The sequence below is a fragment of the Pleuronectes platessa genome, chromosome 9, assembly GCF_947347685.1.
Source record: "Pleuronectes platessa chromosome 9, fPlePla1.1, whole genome shotgun sequence".
NCBI classification, from domain to species: Eukaryota; Metazoa; Chordata; class Actinopteri; order Pleuronectiformes; family Pleuronectidae; genus Pleuronectes; species Pleuronectes platessa.
Window position 1 is genome coordinate 23,809,066 of NC_070634.1, and position 21,955 is coordinate 23,831,020.

General features: G+C 40.9%; 1 protein-coding gene across 1 annotated transcript; it reads right to left on the reverse strand.

The window, feature by feature from the left end:
- Positions 1–2,215: 2,215 nt before the first annotated feature.
- Positions 2,216–21,087, reverse strand: dnai3 (dynein axonemal intermediate chain 3). Its single transcript, XM_053431072.1, has 22 exons — positions 20,931–21,087; positions 20,785–20,823; positions 18,418–18,602; positions 17,870–17,974; positions 17,426–17,557; positions 17,132–17,328; positions 16,719–16,835; positions 15,743–15,939; positions 15,072–15,190; positions 14,314–14,403; positions 13,813–13,902; positions 11,789–11,908; positions 10,681–10,754; positions 9,796–9,949; positions 9,234–9,330; positions 6,759–6,883; positions 6,299–6,359; positions 5,799–5,929; positions 5,340–5,547; positions 4,495–4,586; positions 3,860–3,976; positions 2,216–2,726 (listed from the first exon to the last, which is right to left on the reverse strand). Exons 1-22 carry the CDS (start codon positions 21,019–21,021, stop codon positions 2,622–2,624), a joined length of 2,646 nt encoding a protein of 881 aa, XP_053287047.1. The 5' UTR covers positions 21,022–21,087; the 3' UTR covers positions 2,216–2,621.
- Between the last annotated feature and the right edge of the window lie 868 nt (positions 21,088–21,955).

The following is a 21,955-nucleotide window of genomic DNA, read 5'->3' on the forward strand; positions in this document are numbered from 1 at the left end:
TGGAATACCTGAAGAATCTGACCTTGGCAGGAAGTCTTTTCACTGCTTTTTAATTTGATGATATTTATCAGTTGTTGATGTTGAAGGATTCTTCCGATACGCAGCACAAAAGTTAGTTTGAGACCAGATTCAAAAGCCACAGAGATCTGTCACCAGTTATGATCCAGACAAATCCCGAGAGGCCATTCATGAAAAAGGTGTTCTGTATTTTTTACTTCCGTTAATCATTACACAAGTAAAATTCCCTCCTTGAAATATTCAACATTACAACTGCAAAATATCTGTCAGTCACAAACCGATATTTGGAAATGATCGGCCTCTCTGATTGGCTACAATAACAACAAGTGTGAATCAGGTTAAACTGATAAAAGGATTCCCATCTCATCAACTTCTCTGTTTAGGTCAGCAACACAGTGACACCTCCTGCCATTAGCCATATTGCTCTCTGCTGTCGAGCTGCTGTCTAATCGATTGGATGACCTCGTCACCTTGTCAGGGAGGATTTGAAACGGTCCGTTCCAACAGGAGCACGGGAGCAGGGGAGTATTAAACAATGACCGTTCATACCCACAAGTAGCTCAGAGGCTAAAAAAACTAATTTCCTCTTAACATCGGTTCAGTTAGACTCTTGAATTAAACATTTGCTTCCCCCAGACTGTTTTCCAGTTTTTTAGAATGCTGTTTCCTTTGCAGTGTGTTGCACTGTGTAGCTCTCCGGCTCTCCGGACTCCATTAGTTTCGCTCCTTCATGGGGATAGAACAAGGACACTCGGAGTGCTGGGCCCACCTCAGGTCAAGAGCAGTCCGGCAAACCTATAGTCGCAAGTGACAGCCGGTATCCTGCCAGAAAAGAGGCTGGAGGGACGGAGGGAGCAGTGTTAGGGGGTGTGGGGGGGCTGCATAATATAGGGGCAGCTGTCTATTGCCAGGTTTTCACACTGAGTCCGAGATGGCTCGAATGAAACGAGGGGAGAGAGAGAGGACAGAGAGAAGAGGTGAACGACAGCAATCCAAATGGTATTGATGCCTGGAAGGGGAAATGGGGACAACTCCACTCCGGCCATGACTCATTCACTCGGACGGTCCTGTCACAGAGCGGACGGGGTGGTGGGAGGTGAAGAAAGGGCCGGTGTGAGGGTGTGCACGCAGGCAGGCGTCCATGTGGCCCCTGAGGCACCGAGAAGGCCCCGGTGACAAAGGGGGCCTTTGCTCTCCAGTCCTTCCCTTCTCAAGCCGCTCTGGGTCTTCTGTTTTGCTGCCCTGTGTTTTCCTCTGCGGAGCCTCTCACTTTCTCCCAGGCCGGCTCAGGAATGTGCCTTGTGCAAACCAACCAACACACACATTAACACACACTCACACACGCATAACACAGGGATGTTCTTCACCCTCATTGGTTAGTTATTATCGTAATGACGGATGCTAAGATTGTTTTGCAATCGCACAAGCTCCTGTGCAACGTAAACACTTGTGTCATCTGCAGCTGCACAGACACAAGCAGAGACGTTTGCAGGTTTAGCTCCGCTGCTCGACACTCACACTTCCTTTAATGTTTTTTGATTGACAGCCACAAACCCAAAGACCCACACAGGCACGACGGGTTTTCACCACGCTCATTTCTCCTCATTTGATTTCTTCATCCGAGTCCAAGGGGATTTCACAAGCAAATAAAACAGCCCCTGTGTATCCAGGATGGATCGCCTGCAGTCAAATATTTTTTTTATCACCAATTCTTCAAAGTATTAAAGCCAAGTCCTGGGAAACAATGTGAGCAGGTGCTGAGCAGGAGGGGCTGTAAATCTGGCCTGGCGAATTAAGCCATTGCCTTTGCATTGTTCTGGCCGGCCCCTTAGCGGATCCTGCTGGGTGGGGTGGGGTGGGGTGGGGCGGAGTGAGGGTCTGAGGCCTAAATCTCCCGACATGGGGGCACCCTGCATATTTCACACATGTCAACTGACCTGGAGCCAGCTGCAGGCGAGAGGGATTCAACTCGACACCAACAGGTCCCGTCACAGGTCGCGCAGGAAAGAGGCTGATGCTCGACGACAAGCTTTAGAAGAAAACTTTCCTCTGAGTTAATGATCGTTCTCGTGAACTTTTTATTGTCAGAATTACACGTTAACATCTGGTTGGAAAGAAAATCTAAACAGGAGTTGGTCAAAATTGTCAGGCTACATTTCATCACAGTAAAGAAACCTTATCAGAGGCTGTTGGTCGGGTTCATTAGTTGACCCTTGACCTCATAACAGATCAGGTGACCAGGGCGATGCTGTGGAATGTCCCTCTGCTTTTCATTTTCTAATTTCAAAGCTCCCAACAGTTTGTAATTTTATCTGAACCTCCCCAAGGTCTTCACGAGCCTGCGCCATCTGTGTGTGTGTGTGTATCTCTGTGTGTGTGTGTGTACTCATTTTTGTTGCCTCTTTAGGACCCTTTCCAGTATCAACACTGACCTTGTCAGGACCAATAGATCGCATGGGAACCAAAGTCGGGTCCTTATGAGGCAAAACATCAATGTCCTAGTTAAGGTTACCGGTGAGATTTTGGTCGTCCACAATGAATGGATGTCAATGCATTGTCTTAACAATATGTGTGCATGTGTGTGTGTGTGACCGGATGTGATATTAGGCCTCCTGTGTGTCTGCCTTCATGATGCTTTCCTCCAGAACCAGGTATTCCTTGTACTCCTTCAAGTGTGTGTCGTCGGCCTTCTGCAGGGGCTTCGGTGGCTGTTGTGGATAAATGGGACAGAGAAGAATTACTGAATCACTTTGTGGCTGCAGGAAAGACGTGAAATGCAAAATCCTGTGGGTCTACAACGTTATTGATCATATAAGATCATTGGACGGTTTATTTTTCAGCAGGATTACACAAAAACTACAGAACTGATTTCCCTCGAAACTTGGTGGAAAGATGGTATGTGGCCCGAGAAAGAATTCAAACTATTATTGTCACAGATCAGGGTCAGATTGGATCATTTTACTAACAAAAAGAAATATTTAGGCGACCGATATTTATTGTTGAGCCTTGGTGGAGATGTACTCTACTGAATTATCGTAAGTTTTGGCAAATTAAATTTAGGCTTAGCCAATATATAAAAAATGACAAACAAATTTCCCCACTGTGTAAGTATTATTCTATCCTTGCCTTCCTCACCAGAGGTAAATATTTCTTAAAGAACCATTTGTCAAATGTTTCATTCTTTATTCAATAACCCCCCCCCCCCCGTCCATGTGGAGAAACAAACCTCGTGAAGGAAACAGTACAAGTGGGAAATATGTGCTTGTTTGGAGGAGAGCGGAGAACATTAAAAGCCTCTACAGTTAGCAGACAGACTGATGTTACTGTCCCCGATGCAGAGGATCAAATGAGGATCTAAATGAATTAAATATGAGGGGCCAGAGAATTAGAGCCAGAAAGAGACGGGCGACCTAATTCAGCTTTTTCCTGATCAACTTTGAATCTGTGGTCAAACTTTTAACTGATATGAAAGGTTTGTGAATCCTAATGTTGAGCCCGTTCAGAAGTCGTCAAAACCAGAGGCTGCGAGTGATGTTAGAGAGCAGCTGAGGACACAAGGTCACACTCAAGGTCATTTTAAAGGCAAATATTGATCATCGTGCTTTTAGTGTGTCTAGCTTACATCAGTCAGTATGAGGATTCAAACTAACAACCCCACCCCTCTGGCTCTAAAGGTGTCAGTTTGTATGAGGGACCTGCACATGTGTTTATAGATTGTACTGGTTCAAAAGTTTAAGTGGAAATCCGCTCAGTAGATTTCCATAAACCTGCTGAAAGACAAACAAACCAACAAACACACAAAAACAACCTTTTATGTAGAATAAAAAAATCCATGACTCACCATTTGGTTTGTGAGCTCTTTAGCCTCCTTCTGCTCCGTTTCCCACAACGCCTCCCTCCTCAAATAATCTTCCAGCCTTGTTTTCTCCAGCTCAAAGTATATCTTCAAATTCAAACTCTGCACACAGACACAGGAGACAGGAGCTGGTGAGCGACTTCAATGTATGATGTGTGTTGTTCATGCAGCCATTAAATAAACTCATGAATACATCACAATTACTCTGCAGAGGTTCAGTGACCGTTTGATCATGTCTCAGGGGCTCTTGTCAAGATACAGAAAAAGGTTTGGACAGCAAATTATTTTTTAAATGGTGTGTATCTATTAAACCTACATTCAATACTAATGTTAACTCGTATAACTTATGTTTTGTGGGCAAAAAACACGTTAGCAGTGTCATGTTCTTTGAACTGAATCGAAAGTAAGCATTTGTTTTCAATATAATGCTTATTTATAATTATTTCAATTATACATTAGTAATTCCTTCTGAGTGTAATTAGCCGCACCCCCGCACAGTAAACCGTGAAGGCATTATGGCGACAGTTCTTCAGAATGCAACACACAAATCATAAATTCCTTAAATGTGTAGCAGCTTCATATCTCTGCAGTAAAGCAGCACAGAGAGATGCTGGTCTTACCTCGTTCTTGGAGGGAGTGCAGAGTTTCTTTGGGATTTCAAAAACATGAATCACTCCAAGCTCGTCAGTCACAGCCAGGAAGTGCTGCTTGGCTGTTAAAAAAACAAACAAACCAGCAAATAAGCAGAAAGAAATCTCTAAATAAAGACCTTATCACTGAGACTGTGAAAATACAAAATAAAACACTCAGAGACCGACAGGAGCAGCAGCAAGAGAAAGAGGTAGTTTGTGTTTTAGGGTTCAACTCGTGGTTCCAAAAGCATTTACAGTCACTTTCATTTATTGTCTGAAGGGTTCCCTAAATTAACTTCAAGACTTTGGTAAACCTTTCATAGCTCAGATAATTCCGTATTTTACTTAAATTTACTGACAAATCACATTTATTTATCAGTGAATGTATATAATAGTAATTTGTAGTGTTGATACGTGACCTGGAAACAGATACAGATATAGACATAAATATAGATAGGCCTTTAGGGCACAGACCTTGGAGGCGTCATGGAGTAACAGTTAATATTTCTTGTTTTAAAGTTTCCGTCAGCAAAGAAAATTACCATAAAGAAGTTTAAGCAAAAAGTTTTCCAGCAACAAAAACATATAATTAATGTACTGGTCTATTGCAAGCAAGAGGGAAATATTCAATATCTCTGTAAATAAACATTAAGATGTATTAACACCTTAATAAATGAGACAGTATCAAAACTCAAATACTTTCTATGGCAGTTATTGTAGGAACTGAATACAAAGACTTTCCAGGACGTGCAGATACCCTGTTCATTCATTATGATTTGATTTGGTTTGAGCCTTTAGCTTCATGTTGTGCAGCAGAGGCACTCAGAACTCACGGGAGGCGATCCAGGGTGTGATGGAGGTGATCTTGGCGGTGGTGACATGTGCGTGGACCTGTATAGGCTCACTGGCCTTTTCCAGCAGGTTCCACACCTCAATGCTGCCGTCGTCTTTCCCGATGAAAAACACTGCTGGTCGGGTGAGGGACCAGCATCCCACAGTGCACGCCCGCTCGGAGCTTGGGGACACGATGATGGGGCCGTCCTGGATGTTGTGGAATTACAAAGAGGGCAAATGGAGTCAGTGTATTTAACATGCACATCGTCTGCTAATAGCAACATATCAGACATATCAGGATGGACTGAAGGACTGATGTTAAAAGTCCTGGAAAGACTTTGATCCTTTTGTGTTTTTTTTCTGTTAATTCTAATTCAATCAATTACACAGGCAGGCTTTGAATTGGCTGCAGTGTTTCCTGCTGCTGGAGCTGAATCAATGTGAGGTCTCAATGTTACCATGACTCCCTCCTGCCAGATGGCAAACTTCCAGCCTCCTGTAGTCAAAATAACGTCTTTGAAGAAGGGCGACCGAGGTAACGTGTTTACCAACCAGCTATGGACGCTGAAACAGTTGAGGGGCTTGGTACCTTGGGGAGAGGAGACAGATGCAGGAAGAGAACATTTGTGTTTTATTTGCCGTTAAAGGGGAATGAAATAAGATATTAATCCTCTGCCTCCTGTTCCTGCTTTATGAAATGTTTGAAAAAAAGAAGCAAATCCACACATCTAGAAGCTCACGTTACAGAATCAGTCTGAAGAAGAGCCTTGTGCTCGAAAGGTCGATATGACAAATACGATTCCTATGACATGAGCTTTAGGTATACACATCTTTTTTCAAATGTTCTGTGAGATCTTTTTACTGGATGTGCATGCTGTTCTGATATTTTCTGCTTTATAAAAAAGAGTCAACAGTCAATAAAACACTAGTAAGGTTCCTATAAACAGAGAACACTCACTATGCAGCCGTCCAGACTCGTCTTTCTCCAGTTTCCAGTCAATGTAAACAATCTCGCCATCCTGGTGATTAAAAAGAAATTAGAAATTATGCTGCATATAATAAGAAGATATGGAATAAAACCGCACACTTCTCTTTAGTTTATTTCCACTGCTGTGCAATTAATATGGTTAATAAAACTGTTACAGATCCATATGAAAGAGATTAAATCGTGTTTTCCTGCAGTAAAGGAGCAGAAACAAATCCAACTTGACTTAACTTTTAAGGATGGTCACTTAATGAAACTGTTTTGGATTTCTAAAGCCTCAAATAAGCTTCAGTATATATTTTTTAAATGGAACAAAGACTTAAGATTTTGTCTCTCCGGTCTTTATTTAGAATAAAGTATGAACAGAAACATTAACCTGCAGTTCAAACCTAGATGGTTGGAGTACAGTATTTGTTGTGATAGGAATGTTTACCTCTGTTCCAATATAGAGCTTGGTGTTGACATCTTCCAGAGTTGTGAGATTTTTGTCCGAGGGCAGTCTGAGCTGGCTGAAGTCTCGGGGGATCTCTGAGCTCTCATCATCTTCATCAGCTTCTTCTGTCAGGGACAACGACAACATAAAACATGCTCGTCATTAGTTAGAAACTGATAATACGCTGTAGAAAAACCTTCTGAAATCATTTCCCATGTACAGAGGTAATTTAAAATTTGCACAAAACCACAGAACATCTGTGTTTTTCAATGGTTAAATGGCTCATTCCTGATTTTCCTGCAGCTATTTTGGTTCTTGTGAGCAAAGCAAAACATCCAAAATATGCTTTGAACCAAAAGAAAATACAATAATGAGAGAAGAACCAGATAAAAAACACAAGTGACATATCACAGAACAAATAAAAAAACTCTATTTATTTAAAGGGAGTAACTGAACAGAAGCAGCATGTTCTGTAATCTGACCATGAGCAAGGCCACAGAAGGAGGGGAGCAGGGAGGCGCAGGGGGGAGCTGAATGGGTTGGTAAGAGGGGACGCAAAGGTAATCGGAAAGAAAGAAGTAAAAGGTGGAGGTGGGAGTTGTGGCAAGAAAGGGGGGGGGGGCAGTAAGGGGAGGGGTGAGATAGGCAGCGCTCGTGGAGATGGAGGATTCCTTTTCCATCACAAAAGCCCAACTGTCTGTCAGGGACAGTGCAAGACTGTCCGTTCACACACTCCCTTATCAAGGGGACACTCCCAGTCGAGTCTCAGCCTCACTCTGCTAGATTAGCTCTGGAAGGTCGGATCACATTACCCAGTCACACATCCTCCAAATTCACTTTCCCCCCCAGTTAAGATTCTTTCAAAGATATGAGACAGACGACACAGCTACAGAACCAGTCAGAAACACTCATGACGATTAAAAAACATTTGTTGCAACGAATTGGAAGAACAGTTGGGCTCGGCACGGATGTGACGTGCTCCCAGTTTTAGCCAAAGCAAGAGCAATAGTAAAAGCCTTAGATATACATACAATACATTGATTCAAACCCAAGGGATCAATTATAACAAATGAATTAACTAAAACAAGATGAGCTGGAGGTACAATATAAAAAATTCGAATTGCCCTAAGAGCCCTTGAAATGAGCTGCAGACTGTTATTCATGCGGCAGGTGCATGATGAGAAAAATGACCGAGATTTACCGAGCTCACTAAAAACAGTTGTCGCCTGCAGTGCTGGATGAGATAAGGGCCTCATATATAAATAAAACACAGTGTGTTTCTCGCCTCACATAGAGAGAGGGCAATCCAAGCTTGGCTTATAACTCACAATGATAAGTGTTGGTTATAATAGTAGGTATATTTCACTTTTAGCACACTGCAGCTCAAATGTTGTTAAATCCCCACGAGGAGCTGCTTGCAAAACCTTGTTCTGTAAAACCATGTGGTGCTGTTGCAGGGGAAGGGTGGATCTGTCCTTACAGTGGCTACTACTGTAAGTGGATGTTACTCCAGCATCAAGAAATGGCAAAGAGCCCAGAACAAAAAGCTGAGTATAGAGCTTAAAAGCAAACGGCATATTATCAATCAACATTAGTCAAGTATCTTAAGTAGCAGCGTAGTATTAATCACACAGGGATTCATTAAAACCTTAATAACAGACTGCCTGAGGGCTGCTTGAAAAAAAATCAACGCAGATTTATTGGCTCAGTTAGTGAGCATATTAATTCTGTAACCACCAGCCACCAAAGCTGTGTTTATGGAGACAGACCTTCAGCCAGACAAAGACAGGTCTCTTCTTGACCAGCCAGGACACACACGATCATCTTCTGGCCCCCGAGGAGCCTGAGCAGCATATTGCAAAGAGCTGACAGTCGGCAGGGATAATGCTCCGCAACTGTGAGCGCCTTGTTTTGAAAGTATCACTTAATAAAGTGCTATGAAACTGGAGTAAAGAGGAGGGAAACAGACAGAGAAAGAGAACACCCGGGGGCCAAGTCCAGCCTGCTCCACTGATCACTGGGCTCAACCATCCGAGGCAGAGTTAAAGAAGCCAAGTCCCCCACAAATAGACTTGTAGTCATGCACACTTTCTATCGGACAGGAGAGAGTTCTGTTTCTAATGTTAGTTATCTTGTTGCATCAGCTTTTAACACAAAGATTCTGAATCTAGATATAACACAATTTATCTGGATCGTTCGAAGAGTTCAAATGAAAACTCAGTTATTCTGTTTATATTGGATCTGTCTGAGTGTTTGAAGTTTTGAGTTTTATATTTTGAACGTGTGAAAGTGGTCTGGGAAAGATCAAACCGTCTATTGCTTTCAAGAAGTGACTACAAGTCTGTGTGAATTTATTATAGGGCTACATCTTACTGTACAAATGATTATAAATGAAAAATGCTCATGGAGAGAGATGGTGCGAGCGACAGAATCAAATGAAGCCAGACAGCCTCAAGGGTGAATTTAATCCCTCACCTGGGATTCTGTCTGTGTTTTCATTGCAGGTGTAGTTTTGGAAGTTGAATTTCAAAGGAGCGTATTCTCCGCTGGTCTTGATATTTGGCAGCAAAACCTGAAACATTAAAAAGGAGAAGATAACTTTCAACAACTGAAGAACTTACAGACACTAAGTGTTGTGTTATGGTTACAGAGACACTGGAGGTCTGTCAGAGTTGGGGGTAAAAAGTATATACAGTACACCTACGTGTATAGCATCACATTAAAAGCAGTATAGCAGCTCAACAATCATACTTTTTGTTTAAATTTGAACGACAAACAACATTTTATAACCATTTCAGAACATTTTACACAGAAAAAGGCAGCAAAATGTTTCTAAATTTCTACATCTCATCAGCTAGGATTGTACTAAATGAAATCAAATATTAAAAATAATAAAAATGGATGAATATTAGGAAGACTGCTCTGCTTCCCTTAAAATGCACAATATCACTGCTCAAACTCCTTCATTATAACGTACTATGCATATCACCTATAGTAAACATTGAGTTTGATATTGCACCCCTGAACCCTGCAGTACCCTGCATAGTGGTTTCCATGTGCGGTCCAGGTGTTTGAAAGTGTCAGGGACACTGAAGGGAGTCATCTCGGCCTTCTGATCCGGAGACTGCTTCCTGACTGACGCTGGCTGGTTCAACAGTTTTGGAAGTCGCACGTCCCAGAACATTATAGAGCTTCACAGAAACAGAGAGACACACACATGTAGCTTTACACTGGAATTAATATTAACATTAAATCTAAAATTCAGCATAAGCTTTAACGAATTAATTAATTTCTCTCTGAAACTGATGGAGAATTGTGGGCCTTGTCATGTTCTGATAACAAGCTGCATCATTCTCATTTACAGTGATGGTCACACATACACTAAGTAGTATCTTTAATACATTTCTTTAAACACAACGCCCAGACTTGTTTTTGTACTTTTACTCAAGGAAAGCTTTGAATATATGACTTTTACTTCAGAGTATTTCTCCACTGAGGTATTGCTACTTTTATTTGTTTGTGTACCTGAGTACATCTGCCATCACTGCCCCCAAGTGGAAGAAATGTACACTACACTAGCAAAAACACCAGTAAAAACAAAGGCAGTGACATTATTTCTGGGAGCTACAGTGAGTGTATATTAAATTAAAGTTATTAAAAACTATTTCTTTGTTATTTTAGTGTTGAAAATCGATTTTAATTCAATGATCTATACAAATTAAGTTTAACTGATTGGTTGTGTGGATTAAAAATCAGTCCCCGGTCTTTGTATTTCTAAAACCATTAGCTACTACAACACATTCTCACAAACAACAAAACATAGACACAAACAAACAGGCAAACCGGAACTATTTGGGCTACAATCTGACACCATTTCCAACATTTAACATCTGAATTGAGTGTTTTTCTGTATATAACCTACCAGTCAGGAGAGCAGGTGACGACCTGAACGGAGGTTTTATACTTGTTCTCCACTGGTATCCCCATCCTGGTCACCTAATCACACAGAGAGTTACAAAATCAACAAATGTCTGTGTCAGGCTCAGAAATGTCAGGAGCTCAGAGTGGTAAGCAAGGCTCCTGTGAAGATGTATGGGAGGTTAATGTTCCCCTGGGGGCACTCTGATGATTGCCTTATTTAACTTATCCAGACGAGTGCCAGTGGTTGACATGATTTATCATACAGTTGTCCGATGAGACGAGGGACAGGCCTCCGATAGGAAGTCGTAACGTATTCATTGTTTCATGAGGAAGATTTTAGAAACACTCTGAAGATTGAGTCAGGCCATAGTTCATTATTAGGATTATTTGTATGGCTGCTAGTTTTACTTTACACACTTGTATTTTCACACACTTCTGCATATTCTCCTTGTTGAAGAATGTCACTTCGGGGTAGTATATTTTTATGGTTATTATGTACAAAACATTAAAGGAGTGGATTTTTGTTCTGGGCCACTATTTTGAAACAAAAGCTTGCATGCAATTATTATAACTGCAGATTAAGAAACAGTAAAAATTGACTGGCAATGGAGAAGTGGAATTCATTTTCTGTTCTGTATAATCTTCATTATTACTTTTGTTCTCTCTGACAGTGTAACCCAACTTGCCAATGTCACCTCCTGTTGAATATTATAATTCCTATTTTCCTAACTCTGGCAGTCAGAGCCTTTAAATTCAAGTGGCTTTTAAATGGAGTCAGATAAAAAGTCCATTAGAGAAGTAAATATGACAAGAGACCGGAGCCTCTAAGTGTTAAAAGTTTTCGTATTGATTCAAGTCTACCCCAGCTGCTTCTCTTCAGTTGGAAACTATGTCACTGTGTTTACTTTGGATTTGATAAAAGAGGTCTCGAGATCAAGAAAACGTGAAAGAATGATTTGGTATAAAAGTGCGGCCGTGTGGTTACGAGGTCAAATGAAAAGCTGAATCATCCTGTGGAAGGTTATCATACCTGTCGGTTGTACTCCTAGTGTGAACTTTTAAATAATAATACATGTTGATTCCCCCGAACCCCTCCCCCCCTTTGGTACCTCAAACGTTGGTGGCAGCCACTGCACATCAGTGATTGGTGCTTTGTGGCTGCTCTCCACAGCAGACACTGCACAGAGGCGCACGACAGGAGTCTTACTCTCTTTGTTGTCGTCGAGTTCCTGGTGGGAGGTCAGACACAAAGGGCATGGCATGTATTGTACAGTGACAGTTCAATTTAAACACAAAGACTTAAAGGTGCACAGATGACATCCTAAAAGGGACCTGCAGCATAACAATAGATCACTTGGGTAAATTCTGTAAAATCTGTGAAAACGTCACAAATAAAAAAGGCGTCCTATCGCATAAGGTTAAGGAAAATGGGTCCACGCCGACAAATCATTCTAGTTTGTGTGTAGTCCTGTGGATTCACTCACGTTTCCACAAAATTAGTTGGAAAATACAGGATATTTAAAGATACTTTTACAGATTTCACTGCATCGTTAGACTGCTACTGCTTTATGAAGGCGGCAGTATATATAGCACATTATGGCACATAGTTTAAATACTGGATACGAACCCTGACAAAAACGTAAAGCAGCCCAACACTTACACAACTCTAAACGTCTGCACCTCAACCTTAATGTCATGTTTCTGTGCTTTTATATGGCAGAGTTATTTTTTCCACGTCTGTCTGTCTGTTTGTTTGTTTCTTATTTGGTTTGTTGTCAGCACGATCACACAAACAACACTGAATGGATTTCCACAAAACTTGGTGGAAGGATGGATTATGGTCCGATTTCATGGATTTCTGGCACATTCAGGGGACTGATATGTGTGTGTGCAGGTTAATGTGACTGAAATAACTGGTTCACAACATCTACTCTTGCAAAAACCTGAACGCACAAGTGTGGCTGAGTGGAAGACTACACCTGTGGTTGGATTTATTATTTACCACAGTGTGAACCGAACACAAATCTTTACAGGAGGATTTTAATTCTTCTTTTATCTGATAAGCTTGCAACAGGTGCTGGTGCAGCGCAGCTTTCACAGCACTCAAAGCCTTTTAGCTGATACAACTGCCACTGTTTACACTGCAAACACCGGGGAGGGCAGTGATCTGATTTGCTTGTGTATTATCTTCCACGGGGACAAACTATAGTAGATGGAGGGCTTGTGTAACAGCTGGAGTATGTGAGCCTGCGCTGATGCTGTTGACTCTGGGGAATGAAGAGCAAACAGGGACAAAGGGAACAGGGCGAGGAACGGAGGGCGGAGGAGTGGAAAGCAGAAAGAGAAGGACGAAGTGAGGAGAAGGGATGGAGACAGCTGTTCCAGTGTAGAGGCAATAAAAACACACAAAGCAAATAGGGGCTGGATGATGGGGGCATATGTGTCTATTTAAATATGGCAGTCAGGTGGAAGTTGTCAGTGGAGGTCAGGCTTTAAGGGACAAAAGCATTTTTAATATCTAGTGTCTCAGTGTCTCCACAGGCTACGGTAGGTTGAATGTAATTGCTGTGTTGTTGGTTTAACCTAAATCTATTGTCATATATCATTACCTCTCTCTTCCCAAACTTTTTCTTTATTCGTCTATATCACTACTCTTTTTATTCTGTCATCTCCCTTAACTCTGGCTGATCTGTTTGTAAGCAGCCTGATAGGCGGCTCCTATTCGGCACTGTGGTCATATAATGATAAAAACTTGCTGCTTTGAGATTCACTCTTGGCATTAGTGTGTTTGTGGAACTCGTTTTGACAGCTGAGGCTGGCTTGAAAAGGAGCATCGGGCCACGGCATTCCCAGCTAATGAAAGGGTGAGGATGAGGACAGAACTTAGAAGTCAACGTATCATCATCTCACTCTGTCATGCAGCACCACCGAGGAACGCGGCCTGTCTTTACGGCGAATTAGATGCAAGCTTTGATTCACCGAGGACCCACACTTGGATAAACCGAGCTGACATCTTCGCTTGCTAAAGAGTTATGGTACCTGATGCCACATGTAATACACCAACACAGATAAAGAACACCATGTATTATGGTATCAACATTGAGCACATTGAAGGCAGGATATGGGTACTTACGAAGGTGTCAGTGTTGGCGGAGACCTTTTTCCCACTTGACTGTGCTCTCTGTAAGTGCGTGACGTGACCAGAAATGTCCCATAATACAACCTGAGACAAAGACATCAAATATTAATATTTACTGAGAGCTGAAATCTGAGACTTGTCTGATAATATGTCTGATAAAAATAGAAACAAAAGGGGGGAAACGATTTGGTGTAAATGACAGAAAACTACAGTGTATAGCAAAATAGCTCTGCACTCAGCTCTACAAGGAATTGATGAAGCGAAACACTAACCTAGACATATTATAAGAAGTGTCCATGTTTTTAGTTCATTGAGAAACTGTGGCGGGACAAATTTAAAATACAGTGGGCCACCACAGTCAAGATAATTAATTGGGAACACTGGCCTTTTTTGATAAATCTTAAAAGAAAAGTGCCAGAGACAATGAGCTACAAAAACAACTTCATGGCTGAAAAGTAAGACAGCTGAGATGCAGAGCAGAGTGAGAGTGTGCACCTGGCCATTCCTGCAGCCGCCAACAATAATATTTGAATCCGAGGGGCAGAACTGAAAGGAGTAAATGTCATCTGGGCACTCCAGCAGCAACTGCGAAAAAACCACACAAAAAAAAACCACACATAAAAACCACATACAAAGGGCAGTAATATAATATATCAAAGCACACATTTCCATATTGGGTGCTGGCCATGCTGACTATTTATTTATTCTAGACTCTCCATTCAAAGTTAAGCTTTTACCCACCGACCAAGTGCATACAGGAGATTCCATTTCACCAGACATAAGGGGAAAGAGACCCATGAGGGAGAGGATGGTATTACAGTATTTTATTTAGCCTGATGTTTAAATCAGCTTGAGTTAAAATTAGCTGCATAACCAGACAGCAGCACTTTACTCAGTAAGACGATAAAATACATTTATTTCAGTAATACATCATATCTAGTTTCCTCTACATGGGATCATCTGCAATTCAGATCACCGCTCCAGCAGACGGTGAAACCAGAGTATGACACATGCACCAGTGAAGGCATACGTCATGCAGAACTCATATTACTTTTGAGTGATTTAGCAGATCAGTTCTATTGATTTAGTGCCTTGGTCAAATCAATGGGGCCTCTCAAATTTCCCTAAAGCAAATAAAGGTCTTGAATGACGACACACAGCAAATCCTTCCAGATATTTCTTATTAAAAAAAAAGTGTGGATGGGGCTCATGGCTTTCATGTATATGGGTGTTTACCGATGGATATTCTATACCTGGGGTTCATAGGGATTAGAGAAGCAAAAGAAGACAATGTGAGAAGGTCTGACATCAGGCGAAGTCAACTCTTTAGGCCGCTGCTCCTTTTTCTCTGTAAACGCCACAGCTATCACACCTACCACATCAAACAACACAGCATACAGAGAATCAGAGAGACAGAAAAAACAAACATGGTAGGCTTTTTAACTTAACTGAATTAAGAATTGCTGGATCAACTTTCATGCCTTTTTTAAATAAAATATGAAGAATGCTGTATGAGTAATGACAGCTGGGCAACATTACAAAGGGGTAGTAAGGACCAATAATACTTTCCAAAAGTAGAGGAGTTAAATTTGTACCACTTCAATGAATGTCATTGATGGATGTCTGTAGAATCGCCTTGTAGATATTTCCAAACCTAATGTTATTACAGACATCTCATGCGCAAAACAAAGGCTCTGCATGGTATTGCTATCAAACTCAATTGTTCCGGCATTGAAAATAATTGAACTAATGACCATAGCACAACCATGGGATAAAGGTGCCCCTGATACAATTACTCCTTCTGTCATGAGTCGGAAAATTGTACACTTGGACATTCATCAATGTGATTTGATCTTCGTAAAATGATCGGTACAATCCAACCAAATCCATTTTATTTGTATTATTACTTGATTTGTGGATTTACCATAGATAGTCGGGTGCCAGTTGATGCAGCTGATTTTTCTGTCCTTTGAGTACTTCTGGTCCGTGAAGGACTGATAAAGCATCAACTCTGCACAATCCTTCCCAGAGCAGTCACCGTCTTCAGGGCTGGTCCCCAGAGCCTTCCAGTCATCATGGAACACATTCATAATCTCTTCCTGCTGAAGGGCTACTAACATCCTGCAAAGCAAACAAAAAATGATTTTAGGTGACACAACTTTTTTTTTAATTAACCATGTTTCTCCGTAGCTGCAGTGCAAATGGCTTCCACTCATGATTATGATGTATCTCTAACCTGGACACAAGGTAAGAGAGACCACAACATAAATATGATTGAGTAGGAGAGAGACTGAGAACAGTAAGTATCAAGAGCCTGGAGGAACTACAACTCTACAGTTTAATTGTTTAAATACAGGGTTTGTGCAGGTTTCAACAAGATAAACTTAAGACTGTTTTAAGACCATAATTCAAACAAATGAAGACCTATGTCAAGAATTACAGATATGAAAGATTATTTGAGTGCAAGAATTATTTCCCCCCCCATAATTGAAGATAAGTAGCTAGTACAAAATAAATCTTGACATGTTATATGGTATGTTATCTCTGAGACTACAGAGAGACACAGCAGGTATTCCATAGTCTTTCCTACAGTCAAGCCAGATATCAGTTCCATATTGGTCTAGTTTGTAGTTTTATTACAGCAAAATAATATCTATATCGTTAAAAAAGAACTGCGTTAATATAATTAAGACCTATATAAATGTACTTAAGACCTTGAACCTAATACTTATTCAGATTATTGAATTTTAGAACATTCAATACTCCAACGAAACCCTGTAAGGAGCTCAATGATAGTCTTTGTGAATATTATGTCCATAAAGTGGTAATATTGAATGGATTTGATTAACCTATGACTGATGTAGAATTGTATGAGTTTTAACTTTCAGTGAACGACTTACCTGAGAACCACTGAGTTGCAAAACTCCTTCATTCTCTCACTTTGGAGGATATTGTCTTTTTCTTCTTCACTGAACTCTCTCGGCTTGTACTGGGAGCACATATTCTTCCGACACTTCCTGTAAAATGGACATAAGGTGCTCAACACAAATACATTTGTTTTGAGGCATTTCCTATTAACTAGAGAGAATGTAGGTATGTGGTGAATGCATCGATAAATTAAGGCCAAATAACAGGCACAATTTAGGTAGAAGGCACGGACAAATGAATTGCAGACCAATAGTTTCCCTTAATGTTAACATTTCATTTTCCCAGTGCATTGAAACAATAAGCAGATGTTGGCAGAAACTTGTAATTGCTTTTTTTTCTCCTTGTAGAACAAATCCATACAATGATTTGTGATTTGCAGGCCTACCACTGTGTCTGGGCACTGCTGCTCTGCACGGTGGGAGCAGCCTGTATCCCACAGTCTCTCTGTATCCACTTGATGCTGAATCTGCTGTCTTCATACGAAGGACACCCCAGGTTGCCGTGCTTATCATCTGATGCGTTGCGGTCGGAAAAACAGACTGGTGCTCGAGCCTTTCTCTGCACTCTGAGCATGAAGCCCAGCTGAAGACATAAAGGAAACAGATTATACAGAGTGAAATTATACGATTTCATACGCTACATATTTAATGTTTTATTTTTTTTAAATATACTGCAGTACCTTTTCTCTGGTCTCTCTGACGGATTCATTTTCTATTTCCACCTCACTGCCAAGTGATATCCATTCCTTCAGCTCTGGGGTTTTACTGACTTCACGTTCAATCTCTACTGGTTCCTCTTCAGGCTGTGGGGGCTTAACAAAGCAGAGAGAATAACATTAAATTAGAAATAACTCAGAGCAAGTACAGGAAACTAAACTTTTAGTCTCATCAGACACTGACAATATATCAGCTAGCAAATCAAATGGTCAATCCAAATCTCTGATCTCTGATACCAGCCATTACTTAGAGATAAAAGATGAAACTGTATAAATAGCTCTGATATAAAAGGAAAGGGAATAATAGATATCACTTTAAACCAAGTACTGAAGAGGGTGTAAAGAAGATTAAAAAAGGGAACAACAAACGTGAACCTTGTTGCTAAAACCAAAATTACCACTTCTTACAGTGATGAGGAGTTCCTTAGCTTCTAGTGTCACAACCAGGTAGAAGCACGTGCCATAAACGAAGTCTCTGTCAAAAACCAGCAAGATCTCATCTTCTGGGTAGTCCTGTCGACAGCAGAGAGGAAGTAGGGTCAGACTCACATCAGATAAATTATTTTTTAATTCCCCATCGTTTAGCTGTTTTGATTATTTGGATTCATTCTGACAACAACAAGGAAACTGTCACCAATTACCGTTTGATCAGATTAGCGAATGAGGGAGATGTCACTAAAACTGAAGGTGGTGACCCAAATAAGAAAGTAAACATTGAGAAGACTTCACACACCCTCAGGACGTTCTGTGGCCTTATCAAAGTCATGTAGTTTAATAGTAAGAGCATCAATGCTTAGAAGTAAGAATGTTGGATTTATTCTAGATCAAACAATGAGGGGAAATTAGGTTAAACTGGTCACTGTCTGTTCCCACAGCCTTTAACTGTGGGCCTGCGTATCATCACAGTGTCTTGTGGGTATTGACTGATGATCTCCATAAGAATGGTTCAGCCTCACCAGCACTTTCTGCTTCGCAGGGCTGAAATCAGATACTGCAGCTCTTGTCTTCATGTCCTCTATGATGTCGGCCTTTTTCAGCAGCTTGTAAGGACTCTCGCTTGTTACGTCCTCATCTGCGATGCAAGCAAAGAGCTCCTGAGTCACCGATGTCAGGACCACAGGGAAGATTTCCTCAGGGTGATCTGGATGATTAACAAGGTTAACAATCAATATGGAGGACAGATCCACGTTAAAATCGGCTAGATGGATTCAAACCTCAAATTTCCTGAGCACACTTTTTAAGGCATTACAGCCCCTACCAGTTCAATCAGGAAGGCCAAATTGTACGCAGCTTAAAAACTTAATATTAAATAAATGAATTCAAGATTTTTTTCTATTGTGTGAAGGTATCAGGCCAAAGCAAACAAGCAAGGACACTCCAGTGAAGCTTAGCCATGAATAGATAGAGCAACGACTGACAAATACAGATGAGGCTACATGGAAGAAGATTCCACCATCAAAGTCAATGTCAAGATAAAGATTTGATGTATAATGATGGTAACTATAAGGACACTAAGAGAGAACTTTATCGACATGTAAATACATGTATTGAGATCAGAAACTTCCAGATCATTAGGTTTCAAAAGTTAATGGGCTCTTCCTTGGCCCATAAGCAACCCTTCCACCATGTTTCAAGAAAATCGAATCAGTACTTTTTGTGTAATCCTGCTAACAGACAGACAGAGTAATGTAAACACATATAAACTCCTGAGTTTACAGTCACCATTTACCTATGGATTGTACCACAGTTTATTTTCTGATCAAACGTCTCTAATCCTACACCTGCCTGTCTCTGCAGGGGGGAACACCCCACATGTACCTCTGGATGAAATTAAATCCCTGTGAACAGCCTGCACACAAGTTCCCAAAGCCTGAAGGCGGGGGGTGATATACTGTTGTTTTATTATGACTAAGGCAGGTGAAACACAGATCGATGATGCATAAATCCATAACATAAACTGCTCAATTACAGACATAAACCAGAACTATATAAAACAACAGCACAGCACCATCACCTCGACAAAGTCTTTCCGCATAGGATATCTCTGTGACCTCCTCTTTATCTAAGTTCAGGCTCAGTCCAGGGCACACTACGGTAAACAGGGCTCTGCATAATGATAGTTTTCCTCCTGCTTGTGGTCTCACTCTTCAAAGTCCTTCCACAAGGGTTGCTGAGGAGACGCTGGGAATGCACGAGTACAGCTTAAGTAACCACTTCCCCAGCTGGGTGTGTCAACCTCCTCCACTCACACCACTTAGGCCTCGAACCAAATCATTGTAGTGGAAAAAAACTCACACCCCTCATTTCACACAGGCATGTGTCAACCGTGGCATTTGTATTCATGGGAAGTATTTGCTTGGAAATCAAAGAGACGGTGAGGTGCTAAGTTCCATAACCCATGAGCAATGCAATTAACTGCATTGGTTGGTTGGTTGGTTTAAATTTGTCAGCCCTCGTTACCCTCACATAATTCACCCAAAGCGAGCCAAGAATCTTCTTGATTGCAAGTCAAAATAATATAATAACAGTATATCTTAACTCGGGTTCGTCTCTTCTGATACTAGTGAGGAAATAAAGAATATTAGTCATATCATTTATATCTGTGTTAGTAGGCCACCATGTTATTACATGATGGAGTCCAACCTCCTACAAGATTACATTTTGGGGTTAAAACGTTGTTTCATGTTAAGTGTAGGACCAGGGTTAGGCTGGGGTTAGAGTAAATAAATAAAAATATTCAGGATGTGTTCATTTAAGGAGGTCAAACCGGTAAAACATACCTGCACGTGCTAGTATGAAACTGGAGGAAATAGATTGAGTCACTTTAAACCTAAGGAATGTTACAACCTTTATTGTTAAACATCCACTAGAGTTGATGACCTAATCTTTAGTGAAAGGATACACTACACACTGGTGTCCTGCCTTTGAACAAAAGCATGTTTTCAGGCTTGGTATGTAGAACGTAAACCAAACTTTGACAATGGGGCACATACAGCTAAGCAGCCTGCCCAGAGGCGACGTAACTGGACACTCGTGATCACATCAGAATATTGCTCATAGTCTTTCTGACACCTCAGATAGCTCGCTGATTTTCAGTTTCTGCCATGCTTGTTACACTTCTACTTGTGAAAGTGAGCTGAACTCTCAGAAAAATGCAGTGGGCTTTGCAAAGTATCGCTAATCTGAATATTGTAAATGTCAACCTTTGACTGCTAAATTTAAGCAGTAAAATCTGCTGGAATTGTACATTTTTTGATGACGATGTGATAGCAAATGTGATTCACTGATGAATGAGAAGCAAAAAGTAGTTTATTTTCTCTTACCAGGCAGTTCTATAGGAGGAGGTGACGGTGCCTTCTGGCCTGAATGGGAAAATGACAGTCAGTTCAACCTTCTAAATACTGTGTTTCTCTGTTAGAAATATTCCTGAGTCACACATTAACATGAGTAGTACTATTCAGGCACTCACCCTTTGGTTTCTTCTTGCCTGCACTTTTTGGTTTCTTCGGTGGCATCTTGACTCTTAAGACAGCTCTGCTAACAACATCTGAAAACAACATACAACGTAAAATTACATAAAACACAAAACACAGAACTTCACATTTTTATCTACACATTTGAGTTTCACTGGGTTACTACTCATACAGGCTACATACACACAGTGGCAACAACAGAGTACTTCCTGTCATTATATATACACTTGGCGACATCTTGTGGAAGATAAGAGAGCTACCCTGACATTTTACCGAGATAATATAGAGGAAAAATCCAGAGGAGGCAAACTCAGATCGTGGCAGAGGTGAATCGTAGAGGCAACAGACACTGGCACTGATATGTCCAGGTAGCTGCCTTGCTCAACACTGTTTGGCATCTGCCTTTGTTGTTGTTTGGGGGGCAGTTGTCACTGGTGTCTATGGATGTGGCAATAACTGGAAGACTGTATTCCCAGTATCAGTTGCAGTGGGACTGATACTGTGTCTGACATACATTTTATACATCGTTGCCATTAATTCTAGATAAGATGGTGAATGATGTTCAGAAAAATAACAGATATTGAATCAGATAAATAAACACACAATAGGCTACTTAAATATGCATATGGAAATACCGGAATGTACAGAGGGTAAAGCGTTTAAGTGTCCACTTGTCACTTGTTGCACATTGTTACAGTGCAAAGTAATAATGATGTCCTCAAAGGTTTTATGACAGCAGAACATGAAAAAATAGCCTACACATGTATCCAACAGTATTATCACTTAATTTTTAAATGCAGTTAATCCATGACCTTTAATTGAAACCTAGTGTGGGTAGACCTACATCTACATTATGTGCTGAATGAAAACTTATTTTTCCATGGAGACTGGATTTCTTTGGCTTTGAAAATAAATATTATTATGTTATTTGTTCTGTGTTGCTCTATGAAGTGTGGCACATGTACATCCTAAGCTAACTAATGACACTTAGCTAAAGAGCTCTAGGATAACTAGCTAACTA

Excerpts from the sequence above, each read along its gene's own strand:
- dnai3 (XM_053431072.1), bottom strand. The coding sequence starts at position 21,021 with ATGTTGTTTTCAGATGTTGTTAGCAGAGCTGTCTTAAGAGTCAAGATG. Across the intron at positions 17,558-17,869 it reads CTAAGGAACTCCTCATCACT|CCCCCACAGCCTGAAGAGGA; the intron begins GTAAGAAGTGGT and ends TGCTTTGTTAAG. Across the intron at positions 15,191-15,742 it reads CTGGCACCCGACTATCTATG|GTGTGATAGCTGTGGCGTTT; the intron begins GTAAATCCACAA and ends TTGATGTGGTAG.